The 18435-nt window shown below is 48.8% G+C and overlaps 2 protein-coding genes and 1 long non-coding RNA gene across 3 annotated transcripts in view; 2 read left to right on the forward strand and 1 right to left on the reverse strand.

Moving 5' to 3' along the window:
• LOC119333101 (predicted GPI-anchored protein 58) overlaps window positions 1-1382 on the forward strand; it is a 2236-nt gene extending 854 nt beyond the window's left edge. The window contains exons 2-3 of the mRNA XM_037606120.1: window positions 5-613; window positions 989-1382. Coding sequence (XP_037462017.1) covers window positions 5-613; window positions 989-1066 — 687 coding nt within the window. The 3' untranslated portion in view covers window positions 1067-1382. The remainder of the gene's footprint in view (window positions 1-4; window positions 614-988) is intronic.
• A 9234-nt stretch (window positions 1383-10616) lies between these two features.
• Window positions 10617-13842, forward strand: LOC119330960 (3'(2'),5'-bisphosphate nucleotidase-like). Its single transcript, XM_037604111.1, has 8 exons — window positions 10617-10805; window positions 11190-11265; window positions 11542-11615; window positions 11700-11902; window positions 12480-12690; window positions 13110-13208; window positions 13284-13437; window positions 13529-13842. The coding sequence occupies exons 1-8, from the start codon at window positions 10719-10721 to the stop codon at window positions 13699-13701; spliced, it is 1077 nt and encodes a 358-aa protein (XP_037460008.1). The 5' UTR covers window positions 10617-10718; the 3' UTR covers window positions 13702-13842.
• A 1220-nt stretch (window positions 13843-15062) lies between these two features.
• Window positions 15063-16994, reverse strand: LOC119331410. Its single transcript, XR_005160505.1, has 2 exons — window positions 16825-16994; window positions 15063-15611 (listed from the first exon to the last, which is right to left on the reverse strand). It is a non-coding gene; the product is annotated as an uncharacterized LOC119331410 (long non-coding RNA).
• Window positions 16995-18435: the final 1441 nt, after the last annotated feature.

The following is an 18435-nucleotide window of genomic DNA, read 5'->3' on the forward strand; positions in this document are numbered from 1 at the left end:
CAAGGCCCCGGCTACTCCAGCGCCGACCACCACTCCCACAACACAGGCACCGGTGAAGGCCCCGGCCGCTCCCGCGCCGACCACCACCCCCGCCGCACCAGCGCCGGTCCTCAAGGCACCCGCAACCCCGGCTCCCGCTGCCGCGCCGCCCACCACTCCAGTAGCCACCACCGCGCCGGTCAAGGCCCCAGCCACCCCTGCGCCCGCGGCCGCGCCGATCACCGCTCCAGTCACTCCCGCCCCCGTCACTGCCCCCGCCGCGGCTCCTCCCACTCCCAAGCCCAAGGCCAACTCCCCCGCGGCCGCACCACCCGCCAAGGCCACCGCCCCCGCTCCAGCAGCGCTCCCTCCCACCGTCGAGGCACCTGCAGCCGCCGCGCCAACACTCATCCCCGAGGTGCCTTCCGCCGCGCCAGCCCCATTGACCAAGCCCACCGACGCCCCCGCGCCGGCGCCGTCCAAGAAGAAGCGCTCGTCCAAGAAGAAGACGAAGGCGCCCGCGCCCGCCCCGGTCGCCGCGGCCCCCGTGAAAGCCAAGGCCGTGGCGCCTACCACCGCCGAGGCCGCCGCGGCTCCCGGGCCCAGCGGCGACTCCACCGCCGCCGACACCGCGGTACGTGCATGCATCTTATCAGTGATCACTGGATTTGGGGCCCAATATAATCCATGCACACTCCATGAAGCAAATTTACGAGGCTGCCACCCGGACGGCATGGCCATGGCGGCCAGTGTGTCGGCGCGCATGCACTGTTGGATCAGCCCGGCACGCACGTGCTCCCGACTGGCTAATTAACTCGCCTGACATTATTAGCTGGGGCATTAACTTGCCTGACATGAGAATCAAATCAAATCACACCGTTGACGCCAGCATGGAGGACCGTCCACGCTGCGCGCGTGGACCATGCACACTATTGTTTACTTCATCGTCGGCGCGCATTTTGCAACCAAACTACTTAACGTGTGCAATGTGTCGATGGTTGTCTTGCAGAGTGCCCCGGCGAGGAGCACCGGGATGGCGGCCGCCGTGATCGTGGCGGCGCTCGGCGCAGCGGCGATGCTCACCTAGACCGACGGTCCCCGTCGATCGGGCCGTGATGATGCGCGCGTCGGCCATGTCACCCTTTTTCTCTTTTCGTTTTGTGTATGTAATTATTTACGAGGGGTGATGGGTTTGGGTCCTTTTCTTTCCTGCGTGCAGTAGAGCTCACATTGTCGGGATTCTTTTCCTTTGCTTTGTGTTGAGAGAGACGGGAGAGAGGTCAGAGTGTCACGGATGATATGTACGAGAGACAGATGAGAGGGAGAGGGGACGCTGCCTGTGTATTATTGTTAATTTTATTCACATATATAACGTATTTATATCACAGTTACCATTACGTTTTCATCGTTGTCATTGTTACAGTTGTTGTTGGTACCTTGACATGACTGTGAAGCAGAAACATTCTTTTGGTTTTGGTTTTCGGTTTTTCATCTTTTGCCTGTTGTTATTGGGGAAGAAAGGGAAAGCTGGGTTGATGCCTTTTGCCATGGTTAGACACGGCCGACCATCAACTAACCACAAGGTTACAATCTGAAAACTTATGCAAATAGTATTTTAATTAAATGAAAATTAACAGGGTTGATTTTCTGAAAGTAAGTTTGCAGTGATTAGTGACACTGCCCGTCCATAAATTACTCAACAGCTAGCTAACTGTCTGTGTCAGCTTACCAGACCACAATCACCGTACCGCCGAAATGGGGCTGTCACGGCAACAAACTATGCCAATCGTTTTCATTGTCTGCATGCCATCGGCGTGATAACGAATTCTTAACGCGCGGACGGTGACGGTCGACGATTCTCCTTATCGGCGCTTGTTTCAGATTCGTCACGGCATCTCCAACGCCGCCGGGCTTGGTTCGGTCCGCTTAGTGATCTGAACATGTCTTTCTTCACAAATCGGAGACCAATTAAGCGATTTTGCGGCTGTCAGGACCACTGCCGCTCCCGACTATCCTGACCAACCCAAAAAACCCTTCCTTATCCACATGCGCTTCTTGCTCGGCGTCAGTTGCCCGCATTCATGCCTCTATAGAGCGTCCGCTGCACATTGATGCTGGCCCAGAGCGGCTACGATCTCTCACTGGCGCTGGCATTGAAGCGGTGCGCTGACCGAGAGAGCGCCGCCTGATGTAGACACAGACCTAGGATAGGGTAATAGGCCTGACCTATATGCCCCACCTAAAGTCTTGTCCTAAAAATCAAGGAGTTCAAGAGTCAGAAGCAGTGGACCAACAAAGGTGTTGAAGCGAAGTCCACTCGACCTATCAATCACTCGAAGACCTCTCTTACTCAGGTCACTCGACCACCAAACCACTCGGCATATCAGAAGACCTAAATCCACTCTGTGCAACAACGGTCAAGCATTCATTCGCATACTTAATGCTCATTTGTAGCACCTTAATACAGGCGTTACCTGTAACGCCTCCTCTTAATGTATATTGAACCCTGTGTAACGAAGGGAAGCTGGGGTCCTGGCGTACTCTATATAAGCCACTCCCTCCTCTGGGATAAGGGTTCGCACCCCCTGTAACTCACACACGTATAATCCAGTCGACCGCCTCCGGGCTCCGAGACGTAGGGCTGTTACTTCCTCCGAGAAAGACCTGAACTCATAAACCTTGTGTGTACAACTCCTCCATAGCTAAGATCTTGCCTCTCCATTCCTACCCCCATATTCTACTGTCAGACTTAGAACCACGACAGTTGGCGCCCACCTTGGGGCGGGTGTCCTAGCGACTTGTTGGAGAAGTTGCGATTTTTCCGATCCCCTTCATCATGGTTTCAGGCGGAGTTTTGGTGGAGGGCCGCGAGATCCGTCTCGGCGCGCTCATGTTCATCGCCGACGACTCCGCTTGGCTTCAGGAGGCTCCGCTCGACGTCGACGCGCTCCCTGTCCGCGGGGCAACGCACTTTCGCGCGTGCGTCCGCAGCGTCCTCTTGCGGCAGCCGTCGACCCAGTATCGGTCGGCTCCTGTGTCGTCCTCCCTCCCTGTTTCCCGCCGGCACAAGCGCTCTGGTCGGTCGAGACTTCAGCGGTGGGCGAGACACGCGGTGGCTCACCAGTCAGCACCCCCCAAGTTGCGGCGATCGAGCCCGACGAATCTCTTTACGGCCTGTTCGACCTGTCGACTGGCTCCGCAGAGACTACATCCGAGTGCGACAGCAGTGATCCAGCGGCAGAGGTTCTGATGGTCTATGAACCACGCAGTCCTCCCGGCTTTCCCCGCACCGACGGAGGCGACGGCGGAGGCGGTCCGTCGCATACCCATCAAGAGTATCTCCCCGAGCCCCTTACTTCGCTGCAGAGAGAAGAACTTCGCCGCCGGAACATGGATGCACTGCACACTCCTATCGTTGGAGAAACCCACGAGGCCCGTGCCTTAGAGGACGCGCGCTTGGCCAACTTGGCTGATCGCATCGGGAGAAGGACTGGCTAGGTCGCAGAAACTGTCGAGGTCAATGTTGTCTGCAATGCGAGTGGCGGCGTTAAGGAAGGTGTCCATGAAAGATTGAAACGTATGCTTCCTCGTGTTAGCAACCTTGAGCTCCGCCAGCTTGTCTTCTTTGACATCCTTGCGGTGCACTCGAACCAGAGACAGAGCGACGTCAGCACCACAGTGAGCAGATGACTTCTTCCATTCTCGCACGCGTTCAGGGATTTGATTCAATCGAGCCATCAAAGACTCGAGATCTTGAGACAGCTCCGCCTGAGGCCAAAGACCAGCATCAACCCGAGTCATTGCAGCTTTCAAGTGTGCCAGATAAGCAACCGCGCTGTCCATGCGAGACTCCAACCGCAGCACGTTCATCGCAACGTCATCTTTGACTGGACAGTTGATGGGATCGAGACCCGTCTCGACCCGCCCGGTTTCCGCTTCAAAGTCTTGGCAAAGTTCTGCATGATCGAGAGAATTATGAGTTGACGGCACCATTAGACTTGTCAGTCGACAGAAATAAGACAGATCAGTCAATACCTTCAAGTTTCAAGACTAGCTTCACAGCAAGTTGGCCCAGATAAGACTCTAGCTCGCCATTCTTGGTCTTGAGGCTTCCAAGTTCGTCGGTCAACTTATCTTTGTTCTTCTTCAGTCGCTCGACCTCCTGATTGGCGTTAGATACAGCAGTCTTCAGCTTGGAGTTTTCTTCTTCTAACTTGCCGACTGAAGCAAGCTTCTTGTCAGCAAGCGATGTCTTCTCGCGCGCCTCCTTCTGTGCTGCGGCAAGATCCAGATCCTTCTTCTCCAGAGCTTCCTTCATTTTCTCTAAAGAAATAACATTCTTCAGGCGAGCTTGGAGTTGGCGGTTTTCACTACATACATCTGCTCGAGTGAAGCCACTCGGTTCAAAGATGGAAAGGAAAAGTGCCAGTGTTGGGATATGGAGCGGTCAATTGGTTACCTCCCATGGCAACTACTTCATCACGAGCGGTCTTAAGGTTCTTCTTGGCCAGTTCCAGATCAAGGTTGAGGCTGATTTGCTGTTTGTTCATGTCAGAAAGTTGAGCCCCAAGATCACAAGATTTCTGCAGTCACAACCATATTAGTCGACAGAGATAAAAATAGATAATTATTCTAAGGCTACCACCGAATCAAACATTCAACGGCAGTCTCGGGGACTACACCCAGTGGGTGCACTTAGCGTGCCCCCACTGATTTCCATACCACAGTTGACGGTCGACTGTCCTTAAAAAAAGACAGATCCAAATTCTCAAACCACAGTCGACTGCCCCCAGTCAACTACAGTCTCGGGGACTACACCCAGTGGGTGCACTCAGCGTGCCCCCACTAGTGCAAAGAATTAGTTCGAACCGACACAAAGAGATATACTATTTCCGAACAGCCACATTCCAGTGGGTGGTCAGACAAAAAAAAACGGTCGATCGAAAAATCAACTAACCTGGACATTGGTTTGCATGGCAGCTCCGGCGTTGAAGGCCACCTGACTGGCCTCATGCACCACCTTCAGCTGCCCCATCACAAGGTTCAGTTAAAGAAGAGCTTCTCTGGCAGCAGCCGGTGGATCGTCCGAAGTCTGATATGCAACAAAAAGTGACGGAGGTAGAGCAATCGAAGCAGCCGCCGGATCTGAAGCATGGAGTGACGTCGGCGCAGCAGGAGCCTGAGCAGCTGATCCCGAGGGACAATCAGTCGACAGAGGAACAGCGAAGGTGACGTTGGTTCGAGCCGGGTCTGTCGACCGCTCGACCGTCGCTGCAGGCGTCCCAGTCGACCGAAGAACTTGGGCTTCGGTCGTCTTCCTGCCCAGCTCCTTGTCCTTCCTCCTCCTTCCTCTCAGCGGTACTTCCTCTTCGTCGTCTGGGAGCACAACAATGTCTCGTGGAGCTGCAATAAACAGAGAGAGCTATAAAGACAACTGACCAATATTCCAGTCGACCAAACAAACTTTGAGTCGGGCAAACTTACTGGCTTTGGAGGTAACAGCGTCATCAACTTCCTCATCGGCAGGGATCTTGTCAACATCCATATCAGTCGCAGCCGAAGTCGGGCTATACAGGTCCATCATCCGCTCGGTCAGAACAAGAAAACCGATCGGAACGAGAAAATATGAGAAGAACATTTACCCAGAGGCAACAGGGACGTCCATCTTGATCCTGGGCAAGGTCTTCCGAGCCTTCGAAGGATTAGCTTTGGGCTGCTTGGGGACCGTCTCAGTCAACTCTGGAGTCGGAAACCGAGCGCGCTTGTGAGATGGAGCACTCGACGCCGCAGCTTTGCCTCGTCTGCTCACGGGGTCATGCCGCTGCTTGGATCGACGTTCAGAGCGAGGCGGCGAGTCGGCCACCTCCTCATCGTCAGACTCGTCACTCTCATCATCTTCACCATCAGCTGGGGACTCCCACTCGCCGCTCTCCTCGGCGCTGTCCCCGCCCTCTTGGTCTTGCTCCAGGGCTTGTTCACCATTAGGCATCAAGTACATCTCCGTGTAGATCTGCAAAACAAGGAACCGATCATAAGTCAGTCGGAACCTCAATCAGTCGGAAAATATGTTCAAAAATTCAGTTATGACGACCAGACCTTGTCTGGCAGGTTGCTGTCGCTGAAAGGGTCGACTCTCCTAGCACCCCTGGGGTTGTCTTTGTTCCCGGTAATACCCATCAGCCAGTTGGCCACGGTTTTGGCCTCCACTTCCTCCGGATGAACCCGAGCAGTGTCACCAGCCCCGGAGTACATCCACATAGAATGATCGCGAGCTTGGAGGGGTTGGATCCGCCGACTGAGGAACACCTCGAGCAGGTCCATACCAGTGACGCCCTGATTGATCAGTTGGACTACTCTCTCAACTAGCATGCCTGTCTCTGCCTTCTCAGCAGCGATCACTCGCAAGGAAGATGGAGTTTGGACACGATCAAAAGAAAAAGGGGGAAGTCCGGTCGACTGGCCTGGGGTCGCGATATCCTGACAGTAGAACCAGGTCGACTGCCAACCCCTGAACGATTCAGGAAGAGTCATCGAAGGAAAAGAGCTCCTCTTCCTCTTCTGAATGCCCAGGCCCCCGCACATCTGGATAACATGGGTTTTCTCGTCTTTTGAGTTCGCTTTCTTCACGGTTTGGGATCCGATGGTAAAGAGGTGTTTGAAGAGGCCCCAGTGTGGTCGGCACCCCAAAAAATTCTCACACATAGAGACGAACGCAGCAAGGTATGTGATGGTATTGGGAGTAAAGTGATGGAGTTGGGCACCGAAAAAGTTTAAGAAGCCCCGAAAGAAAGGATGTGGTGGAAGCGAGAAACCACGGTCGACATGGGTGGCGAGCAAGACACACTCACCCGGTTGCGGCTGCGGCTCTGATTCCCCCTTCAACAGGCGCGCAGATTCATGGACAATCAGCCCTAACTCGGCCAAATCATCCAGGTCCTCTTGCCGGAGCGAAGATCGGATCCAGTCTCCCTGGATCCAACCTGACGGCAGCCCCGAGCGTGATGAAGACCCCCGATTCATCTTCTTGTTCTTCGCCGCCCCTGTCGCCTTCTTCGCACGCTCTAACGCCGCCGTTTTGTCCTTCCCCATGGCGGCAGAACAGCGGTGTCGAGAGTGGTCGCGCTAGGCGAGGTGGAGACGTGAGAGGAAGAAGAAGGGAAATGAGCACGCACGGTGCGAATGCCTCGGCTTCGCCGCTTTTAAAGGCCTACTTCCGAGTGGCTGACGCGTGGGCCCGATCAGTCCTGTCAAATCCCCCCAACAGTTGCACACGTGATACGTGGCGGAAAAGGTGGCGCAGAAATCGAAACGTCCGATTTATCTACTCCACTTACCGCGGGATGCTCCGCCTGGCGCGCTTCCACCCAAATTTCGAATCCAGTGAGATCCAGGATCCTCTGTAACCGATCTCACCAAAGATTCCAATCAGAGATATCACTCGACAGATGTCACTGAACAAACCAGTCGGTGATTTTTGAATCGATCAAGGCGACTGAAACGAAGTCGAAAGTTTCAAACAGTTGTCCTCCACTCGGAGAAGGAGACACGGCAGATCAAGGGCGAGAACCAGGTGAACTACCGTCCTTCTTTTTCACTCAAACCTCGATCCATTCGGGGGCTAATGATGTAGACACAGACCTAGGGTAGGGTAATAGGCCTGACCTATACGCCCCACCTAAAGTCTTGTCCTAAGAACCAAGGAGTTCAAGAGTCAGAAGCAGAGGACCAACAAAGGTGTCGAAGCGAAGTCCACTCGACCTATCAATCACTCGAAGACCTCTCTTACTCAGGTCACTCGACCACCAAACCACTCGGCATATCAGAAGACCTAAAGCCACTCTGCGCAGCAACGGTCAAGCATTCATTCACATACTTAATGCTCATTTGTAGCACCTTAATACAGGCGTTACCTGTAACGCCTCCTCTTAATGTATATTGAACCCTGTGTAACGGAGAGAAGCTGGGGTCGTGGCGTACTCTATATAAGCCACCCCCCTCCTCTGGGACAATGGTTCGCACCCGCTGTAACTCACACACGTATAATCCAGTCGACCGCCTCCGGGCTCCGAGACGTAGGGCTGTTACTTCCTCCGAGAAGGGCCTGAACTCGTAAACCTTGTGTGTACAACTCCTCCATAGCTAAGATCTTGCCTCTCCATTCCTACCCCCATATTCTACTGTCAGACTTAGAACCACGACACCGCCCTTGCACACCTGGCTAAACGAAGCCTCCCTGCTGCGTCGTGCGGTAGAGCTCGCATTCAGAGTGTCGCGATTCTTTTGCTTTGCTTTGTGTTGAGAGAGACGGGAGAGAGGCCAGAGTGTCACAGATATACATACGAGAGACAGATGAGAGGGGGAGGGGACGCTGCCTGTGTATTATTGTTAATTTTATTCATATTTATAAATATTTATATCACTGTTGCCATTACGTTTTCATCAGTGTCATTGTTACTGTTGTTGTTGGTACCTTCACGCTGTGAAGCAGAAACATTCTTTTGGTTTTGGCTAGCCATGCCATGGCATATGCCATCTTTCGGTCTTTCATCTTTTGCCTGTTGATTGGGGAAGAAAGGGAACGCTGGGTTGATGCCTTTTGCCATGATTAGACACACGGCCGACCATCAACTAACCACAAGGTTACAAACTGAAAACTTATGCAAATACTCTCTCCGTCTCATAATCCAAGACATTTTTTGACACTATGAGACGAAGGGAGTACTATTTTAATTAAATGAAAATTAACGGGGTTGATTTTCTGAAAGTAAGTTTGCAGTGATTAGTGACACTACTCGTCCATAAATTACTCAACAGCTAGCTAACTGTCTCTGTTAGCTTACCTCACCACAATCACCGTATACCGCCGAAATGGGGCTGTCAGGGCAACAAGCTATGCCAATCGTTTTCATTGTATGTATGCATACGCGCGCATGATAACGAATTCTTACCGCACGGACCGTGGCGGTCGACGATTCTCCTGATTGGTGCTTGTTTCAGATTCGTTAGTGCATCGCCAACGCCGGGCTTGGATCCGCCCGCTCGGTGATCTGAACGTGCTTTTCTTCACAAATCAGAGGCAAATTAGCAAAACTTGCGGGAGTTTGGATCACTGCCACTCTTGCTTTTGACTGTCCTGGCCAGCCAAAAAAAACCTACCTTGTCCACGCACGCTTCTTGCTCGGTGCCAGCTGCCCGCATTTATACCAATGTAGAGCGTCCGCTCCATATTGACGCTGGTCCAGAGCGGCTGCGACCTCTCGTTGGCGCCGGCATTGAAGCGACACGTTGGCCGAGAGAGCGCCGCCCCTGCACGCCCGGCTGAACAAACCTCCTTGCCGCATTCAACCGGCTTCAGACTACCCTGCCTATCTTCATTGAACGCGTGCGTTCACCGAGAAACCTACTCCGGCCACACACACCCGTCCGCTAGTTAGTCGGCATTAAACACAACGCCACTTGGCTCCTCGGGTCCGCCTCACCACCGACCACTTTGGACGATCCGCTGCTATAGCTTGCCATCGATGTTGGAGCGAAATTTGTGATCGATAGATGCCGCTACTCTTACGTGCCTTGAAGCACTTATAGATACACTCCCCATAACTTGACATTTGTTCCTCAACATCCATGGCCAGATCAAGACCATTTTTCTGCCATGCATCACACAACAAATACAAATACATCACATCACAATTGCATACAAAATGAAAAATCCCACGAAAAATCAATGAAAAAACCAAAAAAAAAGATAATTCCATTTACCTCCCAATCATTTCATCGAACACGTTGGAGATGCTGAAAACTGTGGCGACGTGTGATGTCGGCTCGTCCTCGTGTTGTGGTTGGAAGGGATGTCAAGTGGCCCTAGGCGATGCTCGAGGAACCAGTGCCGTCGTGTGAGGGATCGCCGCTGGCACAGCCGCCACCTTCTTCTTCGCTCGGGCCGCAGCGGCGATCATGGATCACACGGCGGCCTCTTCCTGGTGATTTTCTTTGCATGCGGGGGGAGCCTCGGCGGCTATGGTAGGATCCTTGGGCGCTTCCCCGGCGGCCGCGACAGCGGTTTTGTGGCGGCGCGAGGCCTTGGCGGTGGATGACCATCAACTTCTCGCCACCAACAACATGACGCACGATAGGGGGTGACTGCTAGCCTGGTGGGAGCTGCGGGAAGGCTGGCGGCAGTAGCGGTCGTGTCAGGGATGCCTTCCTTGGCGACTCGGTGGCCGGTGGTGGTCGCGGCAGGAGGCGACACAACTGTGAAAACTTTTAGATTGGACGGTTAGCATTCACCTCTATCGTGCTTCATGTTGTCGCACTATAGGGGTTCCGCGGTGTTCGTTTTGGTTTTGTGCTAGTGCAGTGCCAAACATACCATTCCTATAGCAACGTTTTGTTTTGGTATGGACAAAAAAAATTGGTAGCCATGCACGTGTTGGTCTTCTATTGGAGCCCGTTTGTTCTAAAATAACATATCTGGAGCCGTTTTTGGGCCCCAGAAATAAAAAATATATTTTTTTGGCTACATCTTTTTGGTGTGCTGAGAAGTCTTTGGCTGCGTTGGCTTCGCTTTGGCTTACGATTGATCGCCGCCGTTGGATCTGGAAGACTGGAATAGAAGGAGGAGGATACGAGTTTTAGAGTCAGCGTGACTTGTCTTCCCCACCTGCCCGCCTCACCAACCGCCGTCCGCCGGCCGATTCGACTCCTCCCGCGAAGCGCCGTCCATCTTCGCCGCCCGTGCCATGTCGCGCCCCGCCGGCAATCCCTCGTACGCCGCCGAGCTCGGCGCTGCCAAGAAGGCCGTCGCCCTCGCCGCCCGCCTATGCCAGGTGCCCTTCCCTGGACCCCAAAATCCCTTCTTCCCATGCTGTGTCGAGGCCCGCGGGGACGCTGCTCGGAGGAGACCGCGCTCGCGCAGCCCCCGCCGGCTGCTGGGCTGTGCCTCGTCTTGCTTGCTTTTCTTCCACCTTCCCTCCGAGATTAACTGGAGAAGCATCGCTGGTTGATGGTCAACGTGGAGAAGTGACCACTTAGAAGTGTAATCAACTCTAGATTTGAAGTATGTTAACGTAGGCAATCTTAGCTATGGTAATGACTAGAGAGAGATATTTGAGTATGTTGATTGCAAACTGCTTGCTTCGCTGTTCATCAGATTGTTGATGCGTTGCTGCAGTTGGAACTTATTGCGTTTTGCCCTGTGACTCCTTCTTCAGACGGTGCAGCAGGAAATTGTGCAATCAGACATCCAATCCAAGGCGGATAAGACTCCTGTGACCGTAGCTGATTATGGTACATGCTCACTCTGTAACTGTTTACCTCCAGGTGCATGTATCTGCTGTTTGATGCTCAATTAGCAGTCCTCATACTCAAACCATAATTCGAGTCAGTCGATGTTTCTTGATTTAACTTACATGGAGATATTAAGATTTCTGAATGACATGGCTCAGTGATGTAAAGAACATTCAGGGTCGTATATATGATCTTCATCAGTTTACATTCACATTTGAAACTAGTTCGTTCTCTCAACTCCCCATTCAGGTGATAATTTTCTTTTCATACATGTAGGATCTCAAGTACTGGTAAGTGTTGTGTTAAATATGGAAGTAACTTCTGGTTCCTTTTCTATGGTGGCCGAGGAGGTAAATCACTTGTGTTCCGGTTAAATCATTTATGTGTATAATACATAGGTATTCTACACAACCTGAGTGTTTGTACGTACGCAGGACTCAGAAGACTTGAGAAAGGATGGCGCTGAAGAAATTCTGGAGCGCATTACTGATCTTGTAAACAAAACTCTCGCTGAGGATGGTTCATACAACCTTTTATTATCTAAGGAAGCTATCCTCTCTGCAATTGATACCGGGAAGTCCGAGGGAGGTCCATCTGGCCGACATTGGGTTCTAGATCCAATTGATGGGACTAAAGGGTGAGCTATGGTAACTCCAACCTGCAGATTTCACATTCTGCTAATGCGATAAAAAAAATGTCTGGTTTTTCCGCCAATTGCACTATCTATTGTACAGTAGTTTCTACAACTGCCCTCTTGCTCACCAAAACCAGTGTTGCTGCTTTAATTTGCTGTGCGTTTTTCTAATCATTTATTCGAGGTAGCAGGCACCACTGCCTTCTTTCAAACAACTAGAGTTCTGACCTATGACTCTTCATACAGAAATGAATTCTTTTACCAACAATCTTATTTAACAAGTACAGATGCCAATATTACTACGGAAATTTCCTGAACCAGCTCTATGTAAACTATCCGCTGTTCTTCTTTTGAGATAGCTTGTGAAGCGCGCTAACAACTGATCAGTTAGCTGGCAAGATTGAATACATCTCTTTCATGCCCCATATTTTAACTAAACATTCGAAACAGATTAATCGTGAACACTAATAGCATTGTTTGAAAAGAAAGATATTGCAGTCATTTGATGACACCTCATGTTGTTACTATCTTTGCCTATAATACATTTTGATCTTGGTTTTGTCTTAATAACTTGATTCAGATTCGTGAGAGGAGGCCAATATGCCATTGCACTGGCACTGCTTGATGAAGGCAGGGTTGTCTTGGGTGTGTTGGGATGTCCAAATCTTCCTTTTACATCAGTAAGTAACCTCAGTGGTAGCTCATCAGGAAATCAAACTGGGGCCCTCTTTTCAGCGGCAATCGGTTGTGGTGCTGAAGTACAGTCGTTAGATGGCTCTCCACCACAAAAGGTTATTATCACTTTCAATCTCTTTTATTTGATTTTAATCAGTTAAGACTGTTTGTGCCTACTCTCTCCGTCCGGTGCAAAGTGTACATATAGAGATTTTTGGACAAATTATGAAGTAGAGTAAAAAATGCATTGGAAAGGTGCAAACCACCATCTCTCTCCTCTTTAATTACCCAACCTCCAATGAGCTAAAGTGCATGTAGAAATTAAGGAGACCATGTGTAGAATGTTATTGGTCTTGATTACAGTGTGATGAGAGAGAAACATTTGTTTCTATTTTAAAGTGCATTGGGAAGATAGAAGTGCACTCTTTTGTGGACAAATTTTAAAACCAAATGTACACTCTTCACCGACGGAGGGAGTATGTGAGTTATTTTCTTTTCTTGTGATTGACTTGCTTCTGGCTAACTTTCATTACAGATTAGTGTTTGTACCATCGACAATCCAGCCAATGCCTCGTTCTTTGAATCCTATGAAGGAGCACACTCGATGCGTGATTTTACTGGCTGTGTAGCGGAGGTTTGATCCTGATTACTCTTTGCTTAGGCTACATCCATTGGAGTAGAAACTAATTCTGTGTTTGAGTGCTAGTAGAAACTTGGTGTCCAAGCTCCTCCAGTCAGAATAGATAGCCAAGCAAAATATGGTGCCCTGGCCCGTGGGGATGGTGCCATTTACTGGCGTTTTCCACACGAGGGTTACAGGGAAACGATATGGGATCATGCAGCCGGCTCAATTGTCGTTACAGGTAAGAACATTTCTCTGTGTGTTTTTTTTTAAACAACGAACTCAACTGAAGAATACACATTTCTTACTTCCATTTTTCTGATGTTTCCCAGAAGCTGGAGGTGTAGTTAAAGATGCCTCAGGAAACGATCTCGATTTCTCGAAAGGCAGATATCTTGATCGTGACACGGGCATCATTGCTACAAATAAACAGTTGATGCCATCAGTCCTGAAGTCTGTCCAGGAGGCAATCAAGGAGAAAAAACAGGCCTCTTCCCCATTGTAGAAGGTTCTTGAACCTTCCCTGTTGTAGAAGTTGGATTGGTCCAAAATAATGATTGCTATGCTACTCCTTGTTCATTTATTCACACTGTTTATGTGTAACTGACCTTTTGTTGGAAATAAATACAACCCTTGTTATACAATATCTGTACATATCCAAGGAGTGGCTGATAGGCAGCCATGCCCTGAAAGAAACTGAATAAAGATAGAAATTTCCTGCGGTTATAAATATCTTAGCATGGCTTTTGTTCAACATAAATGTGAGCAATAATACAGTACATCAACTTTTTCTTTTCTTTTTGTGAGCAACAACCAGTCTCTTGTGTTATTTCCTTCAGATCAAACTTGCATTGTGAGAGTTTTAACTTGAGAAACCAAGGCCTGTGTTAGAGTACTATATATATGCGGGAGGAGCCGCATGAGCAAGATGGGATCTTGAGGTAGAAGGAGAAACACTACAGGGCTCCTTACCTTGACTCGGACTCGAAATTGCCGAGGGCCAACGCCCTAGCCGCCGCCGCTGCCATACGCGTCAAGGCCATTGACCGTGCTTGGCGCCGCTCGGTGCTCCCTACACCGCGCCAGCCGCTGGAGGTGAGGAGGAGAGGAGGCAGCCCCTCTCGGTGGTGGCTGCAACGGCCCATACGCTCCACTTGTGAATGAGGCCTTGCCGCTCATCACCGTGGAGAGGTGGCGACCGCACGCGGGGCAAGCAAGTAGGGGAGGAGGGATGCGAGGCTCGAGGCGTACGGGGGATTGGTGGATAGGGTTGGCCAATCCCACCGCATGTTCCTACCCACCCTCCTGCGGCTTTGTTCGGTTACACCCTGTCTCAGGGGGATTGAAGTGGTTTTGGCAGGGATTTGACTTGTATAGGATTTAATCCCTGCCAAACCCCTTCAAAACCATGCCAACCGAACACAGCCTGCGGGAATTGGTCAATCCCACGTCGCCCACCCTCGCTGCAGTCAAATTGTTTTTCACACAAGGGGTGGGGGTGGGGGTGTTAAAAGTATGCATGTTTGGAGTGCCAATAAGAAAAATTCTTCTAATTATGTCCGCCCCTGCCACACACACAGAGCACGCACACCGCCAAAGCTGGGCCTGCGGGAGATGGAGGCCCACCTGTCATCCACCTGAGCACGAAAGAGCAGTGTGGGAAAAAACAAGCGGTTCGATTTTTTGACAGGGCGGTGAAAAAGCTCCAGCAAGGCAGATCGACCGGACGAGATTGAAACCGTGCCGGAGATAGCTCGTATGGGCGGGTAGCATAGCTGGTTTTATAGGAGAGATGTTTTGCAGAATACAGTGACCAGATACGGAGCTGATATATAAGCATTATATTGTGGTTAGCTAGCACCAATGTAATTTAGCCAGCACTTTATTGGATAGTCCACATCACTGTTTATAAGTACAAGAATGGCGCTAAATAATAAAGCTAACAACAATGGATTTTTGTTCTAGCTTCACCCCAGATAGTGATCAAACTAAACCTTAGAGCCAAGTTTAATGACCATGGATGTGTTTTACTCAGTTCCACCGTCATGCTCACAGAAACAGGTGTGACATTTTCCAACGGATGAAGTAGCATGACCCCTGAAGATAGCTTAATCTACCATTAAGTACAAAGTGCAATTACGGCATTGCCAACAAAGTGCTGATATGTTGGTGGATGTTGAGTTGTTGACATACTAGTCATTTCGACAGAGTGCTTCTCCACCAACTCATGAGCATATATCATCTTGTTCTTGGCTTGGGGCTGCATTTGTTCGTGTCTTTCCCGGATATGGCAGCCGTGGTCGCGGCTACAACAGCTGCAGCTGCTGCACCGACCTTGAAGCCTTTCATGGCCCCCGCGTACTTCATAAATGTCACTATCGCCGCCGTCTTTTGTCCGAAATCCATGGTATATTCCTGGAGCAGTTGAGCAAATTCAACATAGATTAAACTCAATCATTGCACTTATGAAAACAGAAAAATTAGAAGCCAAATGTGCCAAGTGTGCACATGTACATTAGAGTGATATTATATCGATGTCACCAAAAAAAATGTCAAGTCATTGTGATTATCATAAGTTTTCAACAAATATAAAAATAAATCAGCAGTGAATAACACTTCAATAATTTGAGCTTTGTCAGAACTTAGGACATAATGATTCCTTACTAGAATATGTAGTTTGTTGTTTGCAATGTGTAAACTGAAGTATTTTTCTTTGCCAAAACCGGCAATGAGAAACAAAAGAGGGGGGACGGGGGCAAAACTCACCCAACACGCTACCCAAGCCAAAAAGACCATCTGGTCGTGACTGAGACAACACATGCAAGCACAAACTCAATAATGCACGCCGCTACATCGAAGTTGCACACGATATCACTAATCGTCATCAACTATTGCGCCTGTGACCTGACAATTTCGACTTCACCGCAACTAAGGTTTAACAGTGAAACCACAAGCATTTCTGACGGGTACCATCAAGCAAGGCAACAAGCCAACAAGGGAGCTCTAAACATTGTACCGCAGCTAAGACTGTTTCGTCGCCACCAAGTCGCCAAACCATAGGAGTAAACTGACTTGAAATTTTAAGCCATGGCAAACCGACATCGTACGGTTTTGCTGCCACTGAGAAACTAGCTAAGACAACTTATCAAAAAACTGCAGCTCGAATGCCATGGGGTCATCCCAGTGCTCGGTCATTATATAGACGTGCTTATAAAAATAAACCACTTTTTTCTTCAACGCAAATGTTTTTTTTTGAGGGGCCAAATGCTTATTTCTATGCCAAGGTGCCTAATAAAGTACTGCTCTACAAATGAACAGCGGTGCTTAAGAAAAAAACAAAGACCTCTTAAACAACTTGCAGCTCTGCATAGCAAACTAGAAACTGCAGCTCTGCCGCATGGCAAAGTAGAAATTGCAGGGCTCGTCAACCTTGAAAGTTGAAAGTCTCCCTTCTTGCTCAAAGTCGATTGCCGCCAAAGATGCTAAATCCACCCGAGTCGTGGAGTTAAAATCCAGGCTTATAAAGTGAGCTGAGCCAACGGAATAGATCGAGATCGAGAGGATGGTCTGCTGGATCCAGCGTAAAAAAGGAAACGATATCTTAGCACTGGCTAGAGCAGAGTCTTACTTGGGATTTAACGAATAAAAGCAGCTGCCGGCTTGAGGGAGACAAAGAGGCACGGGCTAGAAATCTGAGGCGGTTGCTCCGGCCGGCCCTTGGACGGCGTCGCCTTCAACCTTGCGAGCTCGAGACTTCGAGAGCAGGAGGAGACCCGGAGACTGAGCAAGTCAACAAGATCTGCGACACTGGGAGAGCAGTGCCACTAGGAGAGGTTGTTGGAGGCAAGTGTGTGCTTGTGCGCGAGGGGAGGCTCAGGCCCGAAGGTATGGGCCCTGTTGAAACTAATAAGGCCCAGGAACCAAAGGAAGAAAAAGAACACATAGCGCAAAATACCGAGATCTCGGGGAGCTCCTAGGAGCCCCTATTTGTCGCGCTTTGCGTCAAATTGGCGGCCTGACGAAAACGCGCGTGACCCAGGAATCGAACCTGGGACCAACTGCATACTACTCCCTCCGTTCAGAATTACTTGTCTCAGAAATGGATGTATCTAGTACTAAAATACATCTAGATACATCCATTTTTGCGACAAGTAATGCCGAACGGAGGGAGTATAATGCACTACTAGCCACCCAGGCTAACAAGTACTGACGTTAATAAAACAGTGCGTTTCTTAAAGAAATAACCATAGGTGTGGAACCAGAATGATATATTTTACTTAAATAACTAACCATAGATGTGTGTTTTTATTTTGATGATTTTATTTAAAAAAACTGAGTGTTCTGTGAAAGCAAACACTTTTCAAATTGGCGAATTCCTTTCAAAAAACTGATTTTTTAAAGCAGGAAATTCAACTTGCGACAAAACTTGAGAAAACACAATGAAATTTTGAAAATTCTGAATATATTTTAGTTTTCAACAAAAATATGACGCATGTGATCAATTTTTCTAAATTGTGAACAAATTTTGAAACATGAATAAATTTCAAATTTATGAACAAAATTATAAAAAGGAAATATTATTCGAATGTGTGAACAAATTTTGGAACTGTGAACATTTTTCAAAATTGCGAAAAAAATTTGAAACATGAAAATTTCCAAAATCCCGAACAAAATTATGAAATTGTGAACAATTTTTCGAATTCTGAACAAATTTTGAAACCGTATTTATTTATATTATTCGAATCTGTGAACAAATTTTGAAACTGAACATTTTTCAAAATTGCGAACAAATTTGAAACATGAATTTTTTCCAAATCTTGAACAAAATTATGAAATTGTGAACATTTTTTCGAATTCTGAACAAATTTTGAAACCATATTTTTTTATATTATTCGAATCTGTGAACAAATTTTGAAACTATGAACATTTTTCAAAATTGCGAACAAATTTTGAAACATGAAAATTTTCAAAATCTTGAACAAAATTATGAAATTGTGAATATTTTTTCGAATTCTGAACAAATTTTGAAACCGTATTTTTTTATATTATTCGAATCTCTGAACAAATTTTGAAACTGTGAACATTTTCCAAAATTGCGAACAAATTTTGAAACACGAAAATTTTCAAAATCTTGAACAAAATTATGAAATTGTGAAATTTTTTTCCAATTCTGAACAAATTTTGAAACCGTATTTTTTTATATTATTCGAATCTGTGAACAAATTTTGAAACTGTGAAC

Source organism: Triticum dicoccoides, chromosome 7A (genome assembly GCF_002162155.2).
Source record: "Triticum dicoccoides isolate Atlit2015 ecotype Zavitan chromosome 7A, WEW_v2.0, whole genome shotgun sequence".
NCBI lineage: Eukaryota > Viridiplantae > Streptophyta > Magnoliopsida > Poales > Poaceae > Triticum > Triticum dicoccoides.